The sequence below is a fragment of the Nyctereutes procyonoides genome, unplaced genomic scaffold (assembly GCF_905146905.1).
Source record: "Nyctereutes procyonoides isolate TBG_1078 unplaced genomic scaffold, NYPRO_anot_genome, whole genome shotgun sequence".
In the NCBI taxonomy this organism is placed as follows: Eukaryota; Metazoa; Chordata; class Mammalia; order Carnivora; family Canidae; genus Nyctereutes; species Nyctereutes procyonoides.
Window position 1 is genome coordinate 2,495,441 of NW_026575153.1, and position 25,078 is coordinate 2,520,518.

Genomic DNA, 25,078 nt, shown 5'->3' on the forward strand with positions numbered 1-25,078 from the left:
GCAATGGTCAGTATATTTCCATGTCCAAATGGGGGGACAGAAGCATCAGAAACACTAAGCAGTGAAGAGCCAAATCTCCTAGTACTTAACTTACTGACTTGAGAGGAAACTTCCCACACATATTACAGAAATTTTATATTTAATTTACATATGTTATAAAGCATTGCTTATGTAAATCTATGGAACATTTCCTAACATAAACACTTTTGTGTTCGCTTCTTTTCTAACGATAATATATCTTTTTATAATTTAATGAATGTACTAATGGAACTGGCAATGCTTGAAAGGATAGGAACTTATCTCAAAGATAAAAAGTGTCACTAAATTATATTCAGAAATTTAGAGTGTATTTTTGTTTCGAGATTTATTACAACATCTAAGGAGAAAACACTGGCAAACAAATAGGTTTCAGTTCCGAGAGCATAAACATCTGATTCTTTAATACTAAAAGAGATTTTAATATTTGTACTTTCCTTTTTAAAAATATATATATAATACAGATTTTTAAATATGAGAACTGTATCTGCTACATATTACATTTTAAGAATAAAAAAAATTTGATAATAAAAACTTTACATTAAAAAAATCTACATCCTAACTAGTATCCGTTTGCTTATGACTACCTCACTACTTGTTTTCTGTCCAGCCTATCACCTGGAAAGGACGTATTAATCAGAGAGAACAATGTTTCAGTTATGCAAGATGAATAAGTCCTAGAGATCTACTGCACAGGACAGTGCTTACAATGAACAGCAGTGTACTATATTCTTAAAATTGGACTGAGAAGATTGTATCTTATGTGTTCTTACACATGAAATTTAAAAATAACAAAAAATAAATAAAGAGGGCAGGAGGAAACTTTCGGAGGTTATAGATATACCTATGCCATAAATTGTGGTTATGGTTTCATGGATATATACTAATCCCCCAAACTCTTCAAGTTGTATACATTTAAATATATACTTTTATACGTTATATAGATATATAGCTTTCATGTCTCAAAAAACTTGTAATTTTTGACTTGAGATTTAAAAACAAACACACACTTAGAGTACTAAAATAAAAGATCACTAGGGCACCTGGTTGGCTCAGTCAGTTAAGCATCTGCCTTCGTCTCAAGTCATGATCCATGGATCCTGGGACTGAGCCCAGCATCAGGCTCCCTGTTCAGTGGGAAGTCTGCTTCTCCCTCTCCCTCTGTCTCTCCCTCTGTTCTGCTCATGCTCACTGGCTCTCAATAAAATAAAAAAAAATAAAATAAAATACAATAAAATAAAATAAAATAAAATATCACCAAAACAATAAGTAAATATGATATCCAAAGTCAGAACCAGACAATAAAGATTAAGAAAATCAATCCTAAGGGTTTGTTAGGAAAATATTTCTTATTAAAATTGTTATTTTCCATCCCAACAATCTTTTTATATGGTCTATAAAGGAATCAAATGTTTTTTTCATTAAAACAAGAGCCTTGGATGCATCATATGTTTTCTTCAATGTTGGCAGGGTTGGTCATCAGAAAATTAAACCTCTCAGGAATGGAAAAGCCAGAACTTTGCCCTGAAATATAAGCCCTCCAGCTGAAATGCAGTCTTCTTCCCCTGTAGAAATACTCAGATCCCAATTGGATGTAATACTTTTGCATTCAAAAGCCAGGCCAAAGTTCAGTAATGCTATCCTTACTGAAAACAGAGGGAAGATGGTCCCGTGTTTAATATTTTCTAATCTGCTCCTTATCAGAATGTCTAAGGGTCTGGATTGTAACCATATACTTACATTAAAAAACAATCACCTTACCCCCAGTATGTCAAAATGTTATCAGGAAGTCCTGCATCTAAGATCTGATGTCTAACTGACTATGTAGAGCTTCTCTCTGTCCGCTACCCTATCTGTTTCAGTAAAATGAAACCCTGTAGTTATTGACATTTCCTCTCAGAAGGCATTTCCTTTAAATTCAAGATATGCTCTTCTCGTACCAGCAGAGGGAGGCCTGATCCACTTCCTGAGCTTTGAGACTGCTCAATTAAGTCTCTCAGGGATTCTCCAGGAGGAATGTATGTTTCGTCCTGTTCTAACCCAATGCTGTACCGAGGTCGGCTTTCTTGTCTTTTATACCTAAAGATGCACAGAGGAAGATAATTTAAGATACTGAGTTGCAACAATTGGCGTAAAACACTGCAGATAAAAGTATTCACAGCAGATTTCATTTTAGCATAAAAGAAGGTAAATTTTTAGTATTTATTACCCTTAGTTATGATTTCGAAAATACAAATCATAATTATTTTTGCTAACCTATTTTTTAAGTAAACTACGTGTTTTTACTTGGTCTCAACCATCTAAAATTCCTCTTCTCCCTTTAGTTGCCTATCTCCCAGCAGGGATTCCAAGAATATTTCTATATAGATTCAATACACCTTTCCTAAAATTTTCCCCTTTAAGGTCCCTAATTAAAGATGAAAATCTGGGGTTTACAAAAGATATAACAGCTAACTCTCCCATCTCAAGTAAGGCATACAGCAATAATGCAGATAAATTAAATAAATTTAAACTTTAGAAATGTTTTGTCAATAATTATGCCTCCAATTAGAAATGAATTTACTTGAATCAATTCCTATTTGCAGAACAGTATCATAAATGAGTGTTACAAAAGGCAAAAGATAAAAATTTAAACGTCCTTGATATTTCACAGAGTAAAAAATAAGTTCTTACGTGAACGAAAATAATTTGTCACTTAACTTCAAGAGTTAAGCTTATTTTATCTGAATAACTAACCTACAAATTATGTTTAAAATTTTTTCATATTAGGGGAATTGTTAGCTTAGGAAATAAAGGATTACTAGAGTGACTCTTTGTTCAACATGGCCATTTCTTCACTCAGAATCAAATCTTGAGTAACAACTGGTTCCCAAATTCCCTAATTACCCTAAATTCCCTAAGGGTGAAAATTTACCTGGGTGACTTTGATGTCTGAAGCAGAAATGAGATAGCTATCTATTAACAGTTTCATTGAAACAAATATTTATCAATAGTAACTGACACTATCAGGGAAATCTAAGATTTAAAGAAGTCAAAGAAAGCTATGGTGAAAAACGTCAACAGGTGGAACAGTATGACGATGATATTTTAAACTCAAAATTCTACATCTACATGTTGGAAACTTACCTGAAGTAACAGAATAAAATAATAAGGACCAATAGCAAACTACAGACAGTTACAGATATAAGTAAGGCCTTGTGATGTATAGGTCCGTCAACAAAATCTGAAATTAAAAAGAAAAGGAGCCATAATATGGAGGATATTTTCACTTAAAAGTTAGGAAGCAACTCTTCCCTAAAAGTGTTGGCCAAGCCCCATATGCAAGATGCCCCGGGTCCTTTTAATCTGCCCACAGATAAGAGCAATACTGTATATTGCACAGTAAATATATACACATAATTAAAACTACGTAAGTTCAACTAGTGTAAATCATAATTCATCTAGGCACTCATTTCTTCCTCTCCGGAAGGCACAGGCTTGATGCAGAATGAAAGTACAGAGTGTGAACAAATGTAAATGGATCAACGCCCTGAAAACATAAGGAGGTAATTCCTCTTTATTTCAGATCCAGCTGGGTTTACAGGGTTTTTCTCATGTGGTTTCTGAAGTGTTCCATATCATGAGTTTGGATAAAAACTAATCTATATTTTTGTACATAAAACACACAGTCATCTTATGACGGATACAAAAGAAGAGGATTCCTCAAATGTTGTCAAATACAGAATATATGGATGTGCACCACTTTAAACAAAGATGCCTTTTAGAACCACATAGCTAACTTTTCCATCCAAAAATTGCATCATATTTTAAAAGAATGGGTATGTTCTACTCAAAGAATTATTGTATGATCCTCTTATAAAACAAATTATTAAGTATTATTCATGTTGTTTTAACTCCAGTTCTTGACAAATCAGATTTACTTACAGTGTGATTTCTCAAACCTCATATAAATAAAGTAATCTGGAAAGCTTTATACAAATGCATATTTGCTGAATTCAGCCTCAGAGATTTTTATTCCAAGTATTTTATTTTTTACAATCATCCCAGGTGATTTATATGTAAGGACTCTCTGAAACATTTTGAGAAAACTGACCTAAAACCAGGTGCACTTATGTAGTAACAGAATTAGCAGTGTTCTTATTATGGGCACCATATACCCTTGAGAAAGTGATTACTGTTATTTAATTTTTAAAGGTATTATTGTAATTTATGACTTTGGTTACTAGGAACAAGTTTTTCAACTGTGCTGTACACTTTTAACTGTATGGCTACCTAGACATTTTGGCTGGGGACCGTATCCTACTCAAGGTAACATTTTTTTCACTCAAAAGTATTATATATTCTATGAATAAAAACTAAAAATCACCAAGTAATGAAATAAATAAAATTGCCACCATCTCGCTTCTTGGGAAAATTACTACTAACATTTTAACATATGCCTTTGCAGTATCATTTCAATAAATAGGGAAAAAAGTTTATGAGCAAAGTATTTCACAAGATGGCCATATACTATTCACAAAGGCTAAAACAAAGGAATCCCAACTAACCATTGAAAGATGAAAGGGTAAGCACCTTGTGGTACATACATGCATACATGGAATACCATTCAACCTTAAAAAGGAAGGAAATTCTGACATATGCTACAACATGATGAATCTGAGAACATTATACCAAGTGAATAAATCCAGGAATAAAAAGACAAATATTGCGTATGATTCCATGTCTATGAGATACTTAGTCAAAATCATAAAGACAAAAAGTAGAATGATGGTTGCCAGGAGATGTGGGAAATTAATGTTTAATGGGTATAGAGTTACAGTCTTGAAAGATGAACAGAGCTATGGAGATAGATGAGGGTGATGGTTATACAACATTATCAACATATTTAATATGACTGGACAAGACACTTAAATGTGGCTAAGATGGTAAATTTTAGGTTATGTATATTTTACCTCAATAAAAACCTTGGAAAAAAAACACTGTTGCTTTATAACTAGATTACTTTCATTGATGATATCGTGAATATTTTCCAAAACAATAAATTGTTTTCCCACAATGTGAGTTTTAAAGACCACATAGTATATACAGACACATCCTAATTAGAAAGTTAATCTTCTGATAATCTTATTTGGAAGACCGTAAAGATTTTTCTGTAACATATCTTTGCCGAAATATAAAATTCTGTGAACATTCTTGCACATACATCACTGCACATGTCAATGATTATTTCCTTAATCTAGATTCCTAGAACTATTAGGTCAAAAAATGTATATTTTAAGGCTTTTCATACATTTTGTCAAAATATCCTTTAAAAAAGATTACAACAGGGATCCCTGGGTGGCGCAGCGGTTTAGCGCCTGCCTTTGGCTCAGGGCGCGATCCTGGAGACCCGGGATCGAATCCCACGTTGGGCTCCCGGTGCATGGAGCCTGCTTCTCCCTCTGCCTGTGTCTCTGCCTCTCTCTCTCTCTCTCTCTCTGTGTCTCTCATGAACAAATAAATTAAATCTTAAAAAAAACCTATATATATACATGTATATATATTTGCATTCCTATTTCTATTTATTTAAATGTACAATTTGTAGATCATTTGAAGATACAGACATGATGTCCTTACCCATAAACACTTCAGAATGCACTTCCTAAGAACAAAGACTGTTTCACAAATGGTAATAAAATTATCGAAATGAGGAAATTAACATGAACACATAAACTGAAAGTATATCTAACTCAGAAATATTTGGATTTTTTGTTATAAATTAAAATCCACAGATCTTTATATTGATTTCTTGTCCAAATTCTGTTATGATTAATGTGATAATTTGCTCATCAGCCTAAAACATATGTATAACTATTTATGAATTATACTACTTGCAAAATATTAATGGAAGTAGTCTGGATCTGAAAAAACTAAATAAGAGACCACTGAAGAAAAGCAGCTGTTTGGGTTTTTTTTTTTTTTAAGATTTTATTAACTGATTTGACAGAGAGGGAGAGAGAAAGCACAAGCAGGATGAGTGGCAGGCAGAGGGAGAAGGAGAAGCAGGCTTCCTACCGGAGACCCTGGGATCATGACCTAAGCCAAAGGCGGATGCTTAACCGACTGAGCCAGCCAGGCTCCCCAAAAAGCAATTTTATGTTAACAACTTGAGAAATGTTGCCAGTGGTCCAGATAAAAAGGAGTTCAGGAACGTCACACACTACAGGACAGGTCCAAAAACTATTCAGGCTTTAATACCCACAGAAATCATATAATGTAGCACAGCATTGTCTGAAAAGTATTGCTTAGGAAATCTTGAAAATAATTTGTAAACTCTTAAAATTAAAGAGGCCAAGATTTTTACATAATGATTTGTTGAGCAAAATTTCCCTCCATTAGGCTATATGTAATAAACCCCAGGTGAGCACAATACCTCAATACCACAATACCTCTGCCAGTGAGAGCATAATTCACTATGTTTACACCTATGCAGGTGTACAAATACTGTTGCTGGAAATTTAGTATAAAATGTGTTTCCAATGTTAAGGATAACAAAGCAAAAAGCCTAGTCTGCAAAAAAATGAAGAGAATGCTAGATACTCAATTAAAACTAGAAGAACTAACTACTTAAGTACAATATATTATCAGAATTTGCATGCAGAACACTTTTTTTTAAGATTTTTTTTGAGAGAAAGTGAAAGTGAAGAGAGAGAGAGAGAGAGAGAGAGAGAGAGCATGAGCAGAGGGAGGGGCAGAGAGAGAGGGAGAAGCAAATTCCCCACTGAGCAGGGAGCATGATGCAGGACTCCATCCCAGGACCTGAGATTATGACCTGAGCCGATGGCAGGTGCTTAACCGACTGAGCCACCCAGATGCCCCAAACTTTTTCATTCAAGTGATTAATTGTACTAAAACTCTCAGCTTCACTGTCTTTTACTTTCCATTTAAGTTCCATTCCATTCAGAATATATTCTGAATTTATATATATATATATTTCCCATCTTATTAGATTTGTGATTTATGAGAGCAATGAGACTAGAAAGGATCTAAGGGATTCTTTCCTTAACCATCAAGCACTTTTTTTCCCCCTAAGGCTAGCATTACCTCCTATTTTCCTTTTCTTTGCCCCAATAGCCCTATTCCCTGCAGCCTCATCTACTACCTGCTGTCTTCTGTTATGAATAGGTGATCCTTATCAATAAACCTTTTGTTTCTGTTGGTCATGTTGGTCATGTTTTAATCTGCCATTACCTGTGCTCAGAACATTAACAATGTAAACATTCAAGTCACTGCCAGTCTTGGAAAGCGAACACTTCCAGATTCCTATCAGGAAAAGAACAGAGCACACAGTTCTCTCCTTGGCAGGAGATTTTTACCTGCGCTGTCACTCCAACTGCTCAAGGAAGTAGAACGGAGAACCCTCCAGGGAAGCCTGGTTCACTCTTAGAAACAAGGAAGAATCACCAATGGTTTCTTTTTTTGTTTTTAAGATTTTATTTATTTATTCATGAGAGACACACACAGAGAGAGTGGCAGAGATACAGGCAGAGGGAGAAGCAGGCTCCATGCAGGGAGCCCGATGAGGGATTCGATCCCGGGTCTCCAGGATCACACCCTGGGCTGAAGGCGGCGCTAAACCGCTGAGCCACCCGGGCTGCCCAGGAATAGCATTTTAAAGCAAATCTATAAACTGCTCCAAATATATTTCTTAACTGAGTAGGAGTATAAGATAAAATTTAACTTTGGAAATTCTGTACTATAATTTGACTTAAACTACATTGAGATTACCATATTTCAAAACAGAATGCTGCTTCTGATACGTTTATTTTAACACATAAACATATCTATTTCAAAAAATCGTATAAATTTGATTTTAAAACTAGAGAATAAAGCAACAGCTTCTGTTCATCTCAACACCAGCCACTTCTTTAAGTGCTCATTTTTAAAAAATTAAACAAAAATAAGTAACCATAATAAGTAATTTGAAGGGAGAGGGGAATCTCATCAATTTCTCCTGCCTACACACAATTTGAGGAGAGCATTTTACTCACAGTATCTTGGTGAAACCATCTGATGCTGAGAGTCCAGATATACATTATTCCTCCAACACTCTGGTGCCCTGATCTCCAATCCTGCAGGCAGGGAGCCAGACTCCAAGGCACTGCCACCTCACCAGATAAGCCTCTCCATCAAAACAGACATCGCTTCCTACTCTTAGCACCAGCTGCAATGTTACAGGGCTTCCCAGATCATATTTTACTGTTTATGTGAAAGTGCTGCATTTGATCTAATAGCTCTCCTGATTATCTCCTTCAAGAGGAAGAATGTTATCCTAGGGTGTTCTGCATTTCTGGTGCTGAAAGGGAATAAGCAAAAGACCAGTATTCATAAAAGAAGTTAAACTGTATTCTGGCCACCCTTCATCTTTTTCAACACAAAAGATGACAAATAAAATTTCAAGGACATAAATAAATGCTGATACATACTTGTTGCATGTGATTGTGTATCCCTAATTTCCTGCTAAATGTACCTAAGTTAAAAAAAAAAAAAAGAGTCTGAGAAAACTCCAGATTAGTAGAAAGGATTTTGTTTGTTTTTAATAAGGACAGTTTATTTGTAGGTTTTTACCCCTACACTTAGTACTTCTCTAATCTCTAATAATGAAACCTCACCTACTTATTATGTAGCACCTAGTAATACCGATGTTTTGAGATAAGGTTAATCATTTAACTTTTTTGGAAGAGCAATTATATAAGCAACAGCAACAACAAAAATGGTGAGCTGGATATCTCAGCCTTTTAGTCTTTTGATAACAGAGTCTCTACATAATCTCTACTTTCTCGTAATCTAACATACAGATTTATAACAAATCTGTAACAATACATAATAATCTACTAGGCACGGTCTAGTAAAAGGAGTCTCGAAGTGTGGTTTCTGGACCAACAGCATTAGCAACACCTGGGAACTCCTGGAAATGCAAATTACTGGGGTCCACTCAGATACACTGAATCAAACTCTGGGTTGGGCCAGTAATTTGTATTTTAACAAGCCCTCCAGGTGAATTCTGATGCAGCTAAAATTTGAAGACAAGTGGGACTTAGTAAATATTAATTTAGAAGTAAGGGAGAGGAAGAATGAGCCAACACGTGCCAGTACACAGGAGTGAGGTAGTAACCCTCTAATACCATATTCTAAGAATAAAGAAAATGCTAATTTAACAAAGTAAATAAAGCAAATCAAATATAATAAACAGAAGGCTTTAAGGTAATTCTGCTAATTGATTACTGGGTGCTATAACGATCATTTAGAGTTTTCTAACTCTTACATAGGTGAAACCTTTTTTTTTTTTTGAGAATGTTATTCAGAGCTCTCTGCAGAAGATGCCATAAGATGACACCATTGGCCCATTTCCTCTCTCTACTACATACTTTAGTAAGGGTAACCTTCACACAGTACTTAACTGTTCCTCAGTTTCCCTATCTGTGAATGGGGATAGTAATCACAATGCCTTCCTTATCAGGTTATGAAGATTCAGTAAATTTGCATATGTAAAGTACTCAGAAAAGAGCCTTAGTAAATAAGCGCCCCATTCTCATTAGCAAATATTACAAGTATGAAGATGATTTCCATGGTCTTTGGCCAGACAATCAGCCTTGGCTCTGAATTTTAGAGGGTCCCTCCAACCATGCCCCTTCCCATTAAGAAATGAGTCTGCAGGACCCAGGGGATGTGTCCACCCAGAACTTTGTCCCATCCCATTCTTTTTTTAAACCACTGGTCATCTCAGTGTATCTGGTGAAGGTTAAAGGGGAAGAAAAAAAGAAAAAAAAGGTCACAGCTTTATGGTAGAGCTATGTTATAAAATGCCAGTACTCTCAGACTGCAGCCTGCAGTGACTTTTATTGGACCCCAAAATGACTGCATCGGAAGGGTGAGGTGGAATATACAAAGAACTCACCTAGGTCCTACGTGGGATTTTCAAAGTTCAAAGCAGTAAACTTTAATGCCACTAAATTCCACCCAAGTCTACTATCTTGTATAATTTTCAGTATTATGTACCAGCCATTCCTGCATCCTCCTTCCCATACTGCTCTAAAACAAGGATTATGCTGCTGCCTTTCTATTCAAAATCCTTTCACTCAGTTCTCTGAGACTTATTCTACTATTTTTAAAAGTCCCTACATTCTCAACCTCCTCAGAGAACATTCCCTCATCTGCCTCACTAGCACTCTAGTGCTAACTAGAATCTGGCGCCATCTACAGGACAATACTCACACTGCAGCCCTTTCTGCAAGAGGAAGAATCAGAACTTTCCTAAATCTTACTGCAACTTCTAGGACACAGCACCTTCATTTTCATGTGAACAACCTTTTCTCCTCGAGGGAAGAGATCCTAAAATCTAGCACTTCTGTTTTCGTTTCCAGTCATTTCTCACCCTCCTCCCTCCCCCATTCCCAATACATAAGCCCCTATACTAGTGCTATTCAAAATAGTGTCAACAGACCGCCAACTTTCTGCAACTGGTTCACAAGGAAATACCTACAAAACCAGAAAGTAAACATTTACAACTTTACAGCAATTTGACACCAGCACACTTCTCTAACAAGGTGTTATCAAACTCACACGGTGAGACTCAAGGGCCGCTATCTATATCCACATATGGATACTGTCTTTTTTCTACCAAAGTAGAAACTTTAATGTGCATACAATCACTGAGGAATAGTCTTAAAAAGTAAGTTAGTAGTCTTTTTCTACCAAAGTAGAAAACTTTAATGTGCATACAAATCACTGAGGAATAGTCTTAAAAAGTAAGTTTAGTAGTCTGGGAGTGGGGCCAGAGATTCCACATTAATTAAATCAATCAATTAATTAATTAATTCCTTTCACTTATTTGAGTGTGAGTTGAGGGGCAGGGACAGAGGGGAAGGAAGGGGGAGGATCTCAAGCAGGCTCCACTCTCAGCACAGAGTCCCATACCAGGCTCCATCTCAAACCCTGAGATCATGACCTGACCAAAATGCAGAGCCAGACACCTAACTAACTGAAGCAGCCAGGCACCCTGAGATTCCAAATTTATAATGAGTTCCAAGTGATACTAATGAGCTGATCTACAGATCTACTTTAAATAATGAAGTTTTAGACAACAATTATGAGATTTTCTCCAACCAGCCATGCTGTTTGCTACGCCTGTATTTTGCAAATGCTTCTCAAGCATTTCAAAGCAAACCTCTCACATTTACTACTGCCTCTGTTTAGTCACTGCTACTAAGAGACTGTGCAACTCTGAGAGGATTAAGTAACTGCCCTGTGCTGCAATTTCTTCATCTCTAAACAAGAAATAATTTTAAGTACCTCTTAGGATTGTTGCAGGACTCAAATGGGTTAACTAATGTGACGCTGAACATAATGCTTGGCTTATGCCAACCATTATAATTTTTAAAAATTTGTATTCCTGTCTTACCCCCTTAGGGAACTCCTGTTCATTCTTAAAGTCTTGTTCAAGTGTCACTTCTGTTAAGCTTTTTTGACATCTCCCACCCCAGGCAGAGTAAACCACTCACTCACTTATGTCCTTACTGTACTTTACAATCTAACTCTACTAAGATACTCCTTTCTTTTAAAGATTTTATGTATTTATTTGACAGAGAGAGAGAAAGACCGCACAAGCAGGGAGAAAGAAGCAGACTCCCTGCTGAGAGGGGAGCCTGATACAGGGCTCAATCCCAGGACCCTGGGATCATGACCCAAGCCAAAGGCAAATACTCAACTGACTGAGCCACCCAGGTGCCCTTAACTTACTCCTGACTGAATATAATTTAATTATTTACATATTTCTCACATCCCAGTGTACATGTCTTGAGAGCAGGAATTTTCTGCATCTATTTCTGTATCCCTAACATCTACTATGCTGACTGGCAATATATTTAAAAAACTGAATGTTTTATGTGAATTATTATTAATCAATCCTTTAATGCTTTATAGGCTTCAGCAGAAACAAGTACTATAACATATTATCATCAAAACCAAGTGATGTCATTATATCTTGTTAGGAAGATTTTCTCAAGAAGTAAAATCAATCATGAGAAATCATTTTAAACCACTTATATAAGACTTAGGCCTCAGGACTCTGTGACAATTCTAGTCATTTATCTAGTGGAGAGAGCCCAGGAGAAGAAAGGAAACATGGGAGCAGTGTTTAACAAAAAGTCTTTCAGGTTGCAATACTTGTCTTTTTCAGTGAGCAATACTTAAATGCATAAGTTTTGAAATCAAATTCTCTAGAGATCTTCCTCCTTCTATCAGTATATTGATATATGATTTGACTAAAATGCAGTTGCTCTAGCCCAGACAAAAGGAAATGCATCTGGCAAATAATCTAACTCAGTCCTTTTTTTTTTTTTTTTAATGCATGTTAGCCTAATGGCATTTTTTGAGTGAAGTGCAACTTCTGAGTGACACTTAGAGGTAAGCATAAGACACTGTCTTCCTCCTCTCTGCTCCTGAAACCTACTACAAAGCTCTAGGACCTCTAGTTTTTACAGAGAAGAGGGGAGAAGTTAAAGAAATAAGATTCTCAAGCATGAAGCCACAGATGACTACTTTTCCAAGAACTACTTACTTGCCCATGTCTTTGAATCATGTCACTTTGCCTCGGTCCCCTGCCCCAGCAGTGGAAAATGATACAGGTACATTCATTTAAAAAACACAGAGCAATTCTAGTTTTTATTTTCTTTGTGCCTAAAATGCTTCCAGCTCCCAAGCTTCCCTCTCCTTACCTCTATTTTTCAGTGGAGGCAATGTAGGGTGTAGATCTTTATTACATTCATTCCGTTCTGTGCAGCACTCAATTGATCTTCTTTGATGAGGAATGGGGGTATCCTAAAGTTAAACCCAAACTGATATTAGCAGATTCCCCTAAATTTCAAAGTCACATAATCTAAAACTTTTCAGAGATCTAACACTATTTATAGAACTCACTTAAAATTCTGATAATTTTCCTCAAACATCCTGAAAATACCACCTTCTATTAGGAAATGTCTCTTCAATGTCCATGTATTATCTTACTGCAGCTTTTGCATTTCAACAAAACCACTATTACATTTGTAATAAACAGGAAACATAGTTACAAACTGAGGAGTAAGGCTTGGATTAATGCAATTAATTTAACTGGAATCTGAGCAAGATAATCTAGTGAGTCACTAATCAAGAAGTTAACAGCAAACAGAAAAATAGTTGATTTTGAAATGAAGGCAGAGTTGGCCCACTAAGAGAATTTTCAAATCATTCTCCAACTTACTAAAAATAGGCTAGTGAAGAAAAGCAATTGTTTTATCTAACTTGAAACCTGACTGCTTGAGAGCTAGTAATGAAAGGTTACAAAGTAGAATCAAGTTCTCTTCCTTACCCGGCACTGAAAATCTGAGCCTTCTAGTCCTAGACATCCAGAAGTGACCACAGGCATCCCAGAATCATCTTCTTCAATCATTGTGAAACAATATCCATCTGTGCTAAAGACCAAACAGGCAAAGTAAGTGTGTGTGTGTCTGTGTGTGTGTTTGTGTGTGTGTGTGTGTGTACGAGGAAAGGAACATGTTTACCATTTGTTTTATTACATACAAGGAGAAAGTTGATGATCTTTACAGGTTACAATCTGCTAAGAGCATTCCAAAACGTCCTTTTATGAAATTTGATGTAGACTATAAAATATTTGGTAATACCTTCTCAGTCTAGAAACTTGCTGAGAAAGAAGAAGCCAAAGTTTCCATATAACATATGCCCATTAATAACCATATATACCAATGACTAAACACCTGCTTTGGTCCTCCGTAGGCATCACCTCCCCAAATCCAGAAAAATGACTCTGTGAGGAAAACAGTATTATTCTTATCTTCAAATGAGGTTTAGAGAAGTCTGAGCAATTTTTCAAGGGCCTTACAGCAAATAAGAGGCCCGGCAGGGGTTTGGCCCCATCCAGGTAAACATTTATGCTGGTTCTATTTGCTCCAAGTGAAATAAACCTCTTACTAACAGACCAAAAGAAAGACAGGTAGGAGCTTGGATCAGCACAGCATAAGTGAGCTAATGTTCTATCATTGGTCCCTCTGCTTTGAGGCTGGTCTGTCATATGGAAATATCAAGCTTTGGTAAGCAGCCAGGGCTTACACTGGGGGTGGGGTGAGGATGAACAACAGAAAAAGGGGGTTTTAACAAGATCATGGAAAGCAAAGAAACAAAACTCTAAATTTCCATATGGTTTTCCAGATTTAAAAAAATTTACTTATTCGATCTCATTTAACCCTCTCAACAACAATGAAAAGAAAGTGATATTATTTCTATTTTCCAAATGAGGAAACTAAAGTTAGGGGGTCTAATAAACATGTATATGGTGGCATAACAAACAGTAAGATAATTAGTCTAGGACCTCTTGCTTTTATTCATCCCCATGCTTTGCACTATCCTCGCCTGGGGCTAAAGCTGGAAAACAAGAACTCTGACATACTGAACTATTTATAAACAGTCTGTACTGTCTTCACAAGTTAGGATGATGAATGCCAGCAGATTCCTAATAAGTCACCAACCACTACTGCGAGTGCTAAGAAATAAAGTACTAAATCGTATCTCCATCTTCTTCTCATACACATGCTTGCTCAGCATCCAAGACAGTTATGGTAACGTAGCCCTAAAAGGTCAGGGGAAGAAAGCTCTGAGCATGGCATTAGCCATGATTTGTGGGTTTGTCTCTCTGTATCAATGGCAGCACCATTCTACCACACATTAGCCCTCCAGTTATCACCAACACCCTTAGAATGGTTTACTCAGTTTATAACCTCAAGTGATCCAAAATACCTCAGTTTATAAGAACTACACCAGCAACGTTCAAATATACTAATGAATGACTAGGAAGGGCCAATGATAAATCTCTTTGATAGACTAAGGTCAAATGCATGAATATTGTCGTGGAAGAAAGACTGCCTCTGAACAGCCCTTGCTCTGAATTCTTTGGGGCTTTCTAGCCAATTTACGGAAATTACTGTGGAAATCTAAAGCACGTAAACACTGAAGGCAATAAATAAAAAAGCTGTCCCTTAGAAATTTAAACAATATGAGCAAACAATACCCATGTGATTTTTTTAAATTCCTTTCCTTCCCATTTAGAACATATATATGTATAACTTCTATGTCTCATCAAAAGTAAAATTCAGGAATTATCAGAAAGAAAGTCACCTTGATTTTCTGACATTAGGAATTCATGGGGCTAGAAAAAGTGATACAGTATGTTAACTCTAAAAAGATTAATTTCTCCTTATTTATGAGTTCCCCTTACTCAAAATCTGAATGTATGGAAAGACACTCATAAGGATCAAAAAACAGAATAAAAAAAGCTGGTTAAGCTGTTGGCAAGTGTTTCTGACAATGTCCTGGGAAATATAAAGAAATCAGGGAGAGTAAATTCAAGCCTTAAAAAAACACTCCCTTGTCTGCAAAGAGGGTAGAGTTAAAAATACAAAGAGGGTATGCAGGAGGAGAGAAGCCCTGGAGAAAAGTCAATGTCCCATAAGTCATCAATTCAGACAGAAATCAAATATGTAGCTGGAGGACAAGCAGAAAGGTTAGAGAATCATTTCAAGTGCATATTATCTGCAACAAAGCAAAATACTATTTTTTAAGGATTTTATTTATACATGAGAGAGAGAGAGGGAGAAAGAGAGCGAGCATGAGCAAGGGAGAGGGGCAAAGGGAGAAGGAGAAGCTGGCTCTCCTGGAGGGGTGGAGGGGGTATCCCAGGACCCCGGGATCATGATCTGAGGCAAAGGCAGAAGCTTAACCAACTGAGCCACCCCGGCACCCCAACAAACCAAAAATAATTTATAAGCTTCACAAAACACATGGCATGGTGAAAGTCACAAGAAGAGTCATTACAGGAGATTTTGCAGTGTTCAGGTGTGCAGTGATAGTCTAAGGTCCTAGGAATAAATCTGAAAATGGAATGGGAAGGATTCACAATGTAAAGTAACAGCTAGAAAGATATTTAGAAGATAGATATTAAAAAAAAAGAAGATAGATATTACCTTGAGACAGATAAAATAATGGCTTCACTCCTTCCTTTGAGTTGTGGATATTAAAAAAGTTTCTAATACTTTATTCAGCATATTTTCACTACATTCTCTAACATGTATGCCACGAGGCACGGGAAACGGCATGGGTTTTGGAAGCAGACATACCTGCACCTGATAGGAATCAAGGCCAAGACTGAGTCTGGCCTTAGTGTTGACTAGTGATGTGATCAATGCTACTTATGAAGAGCTTAAAAACACTCTAAACTTTATACATGTTTTCTGAATTATCAGGTGGGATTTGAGAATCTCTTTTAAGTATGAAGCACTCCTGATTCTGGCCACTTTTTAAGACTATTCTGTCCAGGAATATGAGAGTGGTAATGAATCAGAGACTGGCCAACTCAGATTGGCTAAGCACTACCTATTATAAGACCTCAGGCCACACAGCCCAGATGAGCCTTTATCTAAGCCTCAACAAAGCATACCCTGGTCTTCAGAACTGTTCTACCTAGGAGTGCAAGAGACTGAATGCAACATCATTCCAAGTGTGTTCCTCTGCAGGTCAGCAAACTGCTTCCTACTGGTCTGTGAGGAATTAATACAGAAATGGAAACTTGTATAACAATAAATTTAGCTCTGCTGAATCTCTATAATAGAAAAATAGAAAAAAAATAAGTATGCAATTTGCAAGTATTTTTAAATCTATTCTCTAGTAATTCATTTTTATTGTGCTTTAGAAAAGTATCGGTGCAGCTGATTGGGTGTTGGGGGTGTGTGTATGTATTTCACCAGAGACAGCATGACAGGTACTGATTTTTCGAAGTCAAAAAGTAGATCATGGGCTTATAGTAATGGAGGACTGAATTTATTCTAGGTCTTAGGCCCAGGAACAAAGTAGCCCCTGTGATTCACACAACCGACCTCAGCTCCTAGGAGACTCAACTGGAGTTAACATCTTGTTAGCAAAAAAGATGTTCATTTTACTCAAGAGTGAATATTCGCTCCTTTGAGAGCCATTTCAAGGGTTGGCTGATGGTCAAGAATTAAGGACTTTGGAATAAATATTTCTTAACTGCAGTTATCAAGGTCAATAAATCTGACTGCTGTGTTTTGGTTCTTACCCTACTTGACCTCTAACAACTTCTAACACAGCTGACCTTACTTCCTCCCTCTGTAAACTTGGTTTCAATGATATCATACTCACCGTTATATGTTCATTCTGGATCTTCTGGGAAGAGCCTCCTTGACCCAAGCATTAAATGTCTCAAGGCTCAGTCCTACTCTGGTCTATTGGATTATTTTATTACTATACTCAATTTTTCATGCACCACTCTAGCCATGGCTTCTCTCTGAAGTTGAGCTTGACTTGGTACCAAATCACTTGATTTGGAAAATGGAATGTTAGGGGACATCCCACAAGTACAAGTTCTAAGATGCTGCTCCCTCACAGTCAAGTGAGAAGCCCTGGATAGCTTCTACTCTAAGAAGGGTGGACAAACATGTGGAACTGGCCTAAACTCAAGCAAACAGTCCAATGCCAAGCCCACCCAATCCAGCAGGGCCCAGCACAGCTGCAGCCCATTTGCAGACCTAGGAATGAAAATATGAATGTCTTTAGCTGTAAGTCACTGTGATTTTGACACCATTTATTTCACAGCAAAAACTGACTCATCTTCTGTTCACTCTAGACTCTTCCCCCAAACTCATCTCAGCTGCAAATCCATATCCCATGGCCTACTCTTTGGTATCTCCATTTGTGGGGGGTCAAAAACCTTAAACTTGGGCAGCCTGGGTGGCTCAGCGGTTTAGTGCCGCCTTCAGCCCAGGGTATGATCCTGGAGACTCTGGATCCAGTCCCATGTCCGGCTCCCTGCATGGAGTCTACTTCTCCCTCTGCCTGTGTCTCTGTCTCTCTGTCTCTGTGTCTCTCATGAATAAATAAATAAAATCTTAAAAAAAAAACCTTAAACTCAGTATGTCCAGATTGGAACTTAATTACTTCTCTCTGTCTTCTTTCATTAAAAGCCTACACTGTGCATCTAAATGTACATCAAGCAATTTGTGAAGCCAGTTCATCAAAATAAAACTTTCCTTCTAAATAATTCCCCAACACATTCACTTCCCTCTTGCACCAGCACCACCCTAGTCCAAGATCATGTTCTCTTACATGAACTGTCTTTCCTAAATCCACATTAATACCACTGCTACTCCTGCTTAAACAAATCCCCATCACTGACCTCCCAATGCTTCCAGAAATAAGACGAACATTCTTAATAAAGCCGGCCATGGATAATCTTTCCTAGCTCCAGGCTCAACTATAGCCACACCTCCACCTGCTCCCTGCACTTTAGGAAAACCAGTCTTCTTTGAATATGCCAAACTTCTCCTTCCCATGCAAAGAATCTGTCCTGCAGTTAACCCTGTCTGAACACTTTCTTCCAAATCAACTTAGGACACTCCAATGTCCTATAAGGAAAATAGGACAGAATATTTAAAGTTGGGATAATTTTGCAGAGTTTGCACATGTGATCACCAGAACTATAGCTCCAATGACACACACAGATTTATTCTTAATTACTACAGACTCAGGCAAAATAGTAAAATATCCACCTAATATGTTTCTTCCTGATAATTTTCTATTTTTCAGAAAACTTTGACATTTTCCTGCTACTTTTACCATTTACTACAAACAGGTGTTATTTCCCAGTAAATACCATCTGAGCTCTGGAATCATTTTACCATGGCACAAGACTCCGTGATCCCAACTTTGTTCTCCATATAAGAGCCAAGTTACTAGACTTCCCCGAGCCCTGAATTCCTTGTCTAATGATAAGAAATAAGCATGCCCTACCATGCTCAGTTGTTTTGCTGATTAAAGGAGATATGTATTTATGAATATACCTAACATTCCCCCCTATCGTTCAGTTAATATATATTTCTTGAGCTGCATATCACAGGATATGCCTTCTTTCTCAGGAAGAAGAAAAAAAAAAAAGCATTCAGCTCAGCTTTATGCTCCTTCCTGGGTAAATAGGACCTAAATTATTGCTCAGATATTCTGCATGGACTTCAAACCTAGCAGCCCATGTTCCCATTTGGGCCTATTTCTTGAAAGACATACTGCTTTTCTGACATCTTAACTCTTGAGATCTGCACTTGTCTAGTTACTCTGCTATGTCTCTCTGGGCACACTGGCCTTATTAGGCTATGCCTCTTTACCCACTGTTTCATGAGGGTGTAAATATAGGCTAGAGTGCCTAGCAAAATGGATGTAGCTGCGTTAAGATGCATTAGAAAGAAAGAGGGAAATAGTCCAGTTCTAAATAAAGTTTTGATACAAATATGATTATTCACTAAGGAGTTTATTCTCTAGTACTCTGACAATGTCTTTCCTACCATCTGGTGGACTCAAATAAGCTCTATCACTACACTGCTTCCCAGAGTCAATGAATATTCCTAACAACTCAGGTGTTCTTTCTAAAATATTGACCACCAATGACAGGATGAATGATTAAAACTAATAAAAATCCTCACACATTTGACACCCTCTGCTATTGAATTTATTTTGGGGATAGGGTCTTTTGGGAAAAAAAAAATGGGTTTTGTCCTTGACACTTGTCCCAAGCTCGGGACCTGTGTTCTATGTTGATGTGCATATGTGATATATTTGCAGAAAGGAAGAAGAATCTCAGAATGCCATTTCAGGCCAAAATGAAATTTAATATTTTTCTAAACACAGGTACAGCTCTGAGAGTTAAGGAGTTAGGCACTATTCCTCAAAATGTGTTCTTGGGTAACATCAGCCTACAATTTTGTAGTCAAAAAAGTATGACTTTTTGTTAAACCTAGGTTAAAACCTTTTGTTAAAACATTTATGACCAACCTGCAAATGTTGTTGACTGAGTCTTCTGGACAATGGTGGTGGCATTTGCAACGCAAGATCTTTGGACGAGGGGTGGGGACTGTACTCTCACCATCCTCTTTCTTGGTGCCCACATTTAATTTTCCTGAACTTCGCAAAAGCATGTTATCAAGTAAGTTTGCTGAAAAGAAGAAAGAGTAAGAGTTTAAGGATCCGTGGGAGAGTCCAGCCAAAGTCTTCTATCCAAAGAATGAGGAGATTAAACAAAATATTAAGTATTTATGATACTTAAAGATTTAAACATAAAACAGATATTTTAATGATTTTGATATTAGAAATTATACTTATATAATTATTCTAATCATATAATATATGTCTCACATAAAATAGAGAAATTCTCATAACCATTTCAGGGTAACAACCTATACATTAAATTATAATAGTTGTATTTGACTCAGTGCAATGAGTTCAATGAGCACTAGTACATAGATCTCTACTCTGTATGGTAATGGTATGAGTATAATGGTATGAGTAAATATCATTCCTATTTGCAGATGAGAAAATTAAGACTCAAAGTTTAAGTGATCTAATAAATCATGAAGTCAGCATTTAAATCCAGATTGTTTGGGTCCTGGGGCTGTCTTCCTACCAGTCTCTTTACTTAAAAAATTTTCGTTTTAATGGGTCTCAAAATTCTGTGACAGATTTTTGGTCAAGTTGCTTCCATTAAAAAGTACTGATTTCAAAAACTATAAACTTAAAACTGCCACACATGCACACACACACACACAAAAAGGTCCACAAAACATTCTCCTTTCCTTCTGAAGGTTTTATGATGCATTGTTATCATTAACCAGTCTTTTACTATTAAACTTAAATGGCCAATTGACACAACAGTTCTGAGACCATTCCTCCATTACTGATTAAGACTGGGGTGGCAGGTATTGGGGATAACATTCATTTAGCCTTCTGAGCTTTCTGGGCAGACTTGGTGACTTTGCCAGCTCCAGCTGCCTTCTTGTCCACTGCTTTGATGACGCCCACAGCAACCGGCTGTCTCATGTCACGAACAGCAAAACGGCCCAGAGGAGGATAGTCAGAGAAGCTCTCAACACACATAGGTTTGCCAGGAACCATATCAACAATGGCAGCATCCCCAGATTTTCAAGAACTTGGAACCATCTTCCAGCTTTTTTCCAGAATGACCATCTATCTTCTCCTTCAGCTCAGCAAACTTGCAAGCAATGTGAGCTGTCTGACAATCCAGCACAGGTGCATATCCAGCACTGATCTGGCCTGGATGGTTCAGGATAATCACCTGAGCCGTGAAGCCAGCTGCTTCCATTAGTGTGTCTTTTTTGCTGTCATCAGCCATATTGCCACGACGAACATCTTTTACAGATACTTCTAGACACTGAAGCCCACATTGTCTCCAGGAAGAGCCTCACTCAAAGCTTCATGTGCATTTCAACAGACTTGACTTCAGTTGTAACATTGACAGCAGCAGAGGTGACCACCATGCCAGGCTTAAGAACACCAGTCTCCACTCGACTCACTGGGACAGTACCAATACCACCAATTTTGTAGACATCCTGGAAAGACAGACACAAGGGCTTATCAGTTGGACGAGTTGGTGGCAGACTGCAATCCAGAGCTTCAGGCAGTGTGGTTCCACAGGCATTCCCATCTTTACGGGTGACTTTCCATCCCTTGAACCAAGGCACATTAGCACTTGGCTCCAGCACGTTGTCACCACTCTAACCAGAAATTGGCACGAATGCTATTTTGTCGGGGTTGTAGCCAATTTTCTTAATGTAGGTGCTGACTTCCTTAACGATTTCCTCGTATCTCTTCTGGCTGTAGGGTGGTTCAGTGGAATCCATTTTGTTAACACCAACAATTAGTTGTTTTATACCCAGTGCATAAGCCAGAAGGGGATGCTCATGGGTCTGCCCATTCTTGGAGATACCCGCTTCAAATACCAACACCAGCAGCAACAATCAGGACAGCACAGTCAGCCTGAGATGTGCCTGTAATCATGTTTTTGATAAAGTCTCTGTGTCCTGGGGCACGTAATACTTGCTGGTCTCAAATTTCCACAGGGAGATATCAATGGTGATACCACGTTCATGTTCAGCTTTCAGTTCATCCAAGACCCAGGCATACTTGAAGGAGCTTTTTCCCATCTTAGCAGCCTCCTTCTCAAATTTTTCGATAGTTCTTTTGTAGACCCCACCACATTTGTAGATCAGATGGCCAGTAGTGGTAGACTTGCCCATATCTACGTGTCCAATGACGACGATGTTGATGTGAGTCTTTTCCTTTCCCATTTTGGTTTAGGTTAAGTGGTGGTTTTCACACCTGTGTTCTGGTGGCAAACCAGAACACTTGCAAAAAAGCTGTATCATGTATTTTTAAATAAATTATTAGAAATATTTAACATGCAAAACTTAATAGGAAGATGAAAACTTAGTTATCACTAAGATATATCAAATGATACATATTCATCATCAGCTTTTACATGCAAAGTGCCTTCCTATTATAGTAGTGGTAGTTCTACATCTTTGATGGGAGACATCATAGTAGATGTGATCTTTAAGACAGATTTTCTGAGTTCAAAATTAGGCTTTACTATTTACCACTTAGTTGATCCTGGATAACTTTATAAATAATCTCATTGTGCTTCACTTACTATTAAAGTGGAGATAATTATAAGCACCTATACCTCATGTCAACAGCTTAGGATTTATATGTTACGAGTAATACTTGGTAAATATGCTACCTAATATTATTGCAAAGATCTAATATATTTACTTTTTAAATAGTAAGACATTTCATTCCTATAGGGTGACCCTATCACTGAGATGGTTTTAATATTTTCCCTCTTTACCACCACTTTTGGAAAGTAATGATGCTAGAGAGACAAGGATATGCATTCACTGATACCTACTATGTTTCAGGCTTTGTGGCAAGAGCTCACATACTGCTATGTTCTTGCATAAATTGTTAATCCGAGCAATGTTTGATTTAAATTTTCACAACACATCGAGCTTGTCTGTAATTAAAACCAATTTTAAAGAAAATATTATCTAAAATATGTTGGGTTAAAAAGTTGAAATTCTAAGCCAGAGATGCAAAATACTCAACAGTTGTATACAAGTCTGCATGTGTTAATTTCTTAAACCACAAATTAATGCCTCTAGCCACTGGTCATATCAGAGAATGAGAAGTTTAAAAAAAGTTATAATTTTTCCTGACTTTCTGTATGGTAAGCTAATTAGTTGAATTCTTAGAGAGTAATAATTGAATGAGAAAGCAATAAAATATAATAAATCAATTTACCAGAATTTCCCTAATCACTAATTCTAAATTCATTAGATTTTTCAAATTTATATTAGATGTGTACTTGACTTTCTCAGTTTCTTCTATTTTAGTCTAGAGAAGACAGGTAGATTGTAATGTGTATATGCAGAGTTGGTTATATGCAGAATCCTGGGCCACTCAAAGTGATTCTGATTCCATAGGTCTCAGGCGAGCCAAGGAAAGTGAATATTGAAGATTCCATGTGATTCTGAGACAGATCATGTGCAGACTCCACTTTGAGAAACCCAGGACTAGATTAAGCAAATAATATTTATTTAATCCAACCACATAATTCATCGCAATAGATGTAAATCATCTCTATATAATAGGAGGCTTATCCTTAAATTCCAAAATAAATGCATTATATGTTGGTATCTTATATTTAAAGTCATTTGTTACAAGTTCACCAGCATAAATGCCTCAGCCGTGCTTGCTATCTAGGTGTGGTGGGTGTTGGCAAGCCTATACACTGCCCTGCCATGCTGGCTTCCTTCTTTTTAAATGTAATTCTCAATCCTACTAACTTTATGACCTGAGTAACCTCAAAGTAACTAAAAATTATGAAAATAAAATATTTTAAACTTATTACATCCTGCTTCCTTCATAGCAGACCCCTTTTCTTTGAAGTTTTAAAATAAAATAATTAAAATTCATTTATAATGCATATGTCTCATTAGCAAATATGTATTGGGTGCCTTTCCTGTTTCTAGTCCAGCCTCAGTATGTAGTATGAATGAAACATACGTAGGATTTCCCATCTGGGGGGGGAAATTTTATACTGGAATGTTTATACTGAAAGGTCTATATTAGAAAAGGAAACATCTTCATACTATCAGAAATAAAACATTTTAATAAAAGATTCATAATTTTCTCACATTTTAAATTTATTGAAAGACTGACACAAATTTTAGGTAGAAGGGGGCTCTTTGCAATCCTGCTTATAACAACTACGTTACAACAGGGGATAAGTCAGATCTCTAAAAAGAGATTCCTATGTAGTCATTAAAATGTTGATGTGGAAGTATCTTATTGGCACGAAAAATATTAAAATATGTATCTTGTTGGAAAGAGTAGATTACAAAGTATTTTAATTATGAATCCTAATCTAATAACAGGGGAAAGGCTAAGAAAATGAACCTATAATACAAAAGAGCAATAAAAACCTGATAAGCAGAAGGAAAGCTGTAACTAATTTAACAAAGCCAAAGATACTGATTCATAAGCCAAAGTTAGGGAAAAGCCAAGAAACCAAATAATTTTACCACTTAACTCCCAAAAGACCCCAGAGTCCTCCCACAAGTTGCTTTTAGAAGTAGAGTTCAGCTGCCCTCTCCAGTTCCCAAAGGCTGGTAACATCACCTCCACCCTCCCTACCCCCACACCCCCCACATAAGACTGGAAGAGTAAATCTGTTATGCATATCACTGAGATGCCTTCCTTATTTTCCTGTTTTACCATCAAAGTGAGGGACTGTAGAAAACTAAGCACAGGGGAGGGCGAGGGTACCTCCTTACTGCAAACATTCAGTGATCATTTACACTGGCTGTTGACTCCTGTCCTCTCCCTCTACATGGCTTCCAAAACTCGATGCAGCCTGGCTTATCTCTTCCATAATACTCAGGAATTTGACTAGGTCAAGAACAAACAAAATACCTGAAGACAGGGATATTGGAAGTTTCTCAGTGAAACAGCCCTGCAATATTATCTTATAGTAAGGTCCATTGGTGACAAGATCTACCCAACGAGCTTCCAATCAGCTTTGATAGCAATCCATTCTCTT

The 25,078-nt window shown here is 37.1% G+C and overlaps 1 protein-coding gene across 1 annotated transcript in view; it reads right to left on the reverse strand.

Moving 5' to 3' along the window:
- BMPR1B (bone morphogenetic protein receptor type 1B) overlaps positions 1-25,078 on the reverse strand; it is a 396,528-nt gene that overhangs the window by 23,340 nt on the left and 348,110 nt on the right. The window contains exons 3-7 of the mRNA XM_055313276.1: positions 19,957-20,116; positions 13,421-13,523; positions 12,792-12,894; positions 3,163-3,259; positions 1,977-2,115 (exon numbers count right to left, since the gene is read on the reverse strand). Of these exons, the coding sequence (XP_055169251.1) occupies positions 1,977-2,115; positions 3,163-3,259; positions 12,792-12,894; positions 13,421-13,523; positions 19,957-20,099 (585 nt within the window). The 5' untranslated portion in view covers positions 20,100-20,116. The remainder of the gene's footprint in view (positions 1-1,976; positions 2,116-3,162; positions 3,260-12,791; positions 12,895-13,420; positions 13,524-19,956; positions 20,117-25,078) is intronic.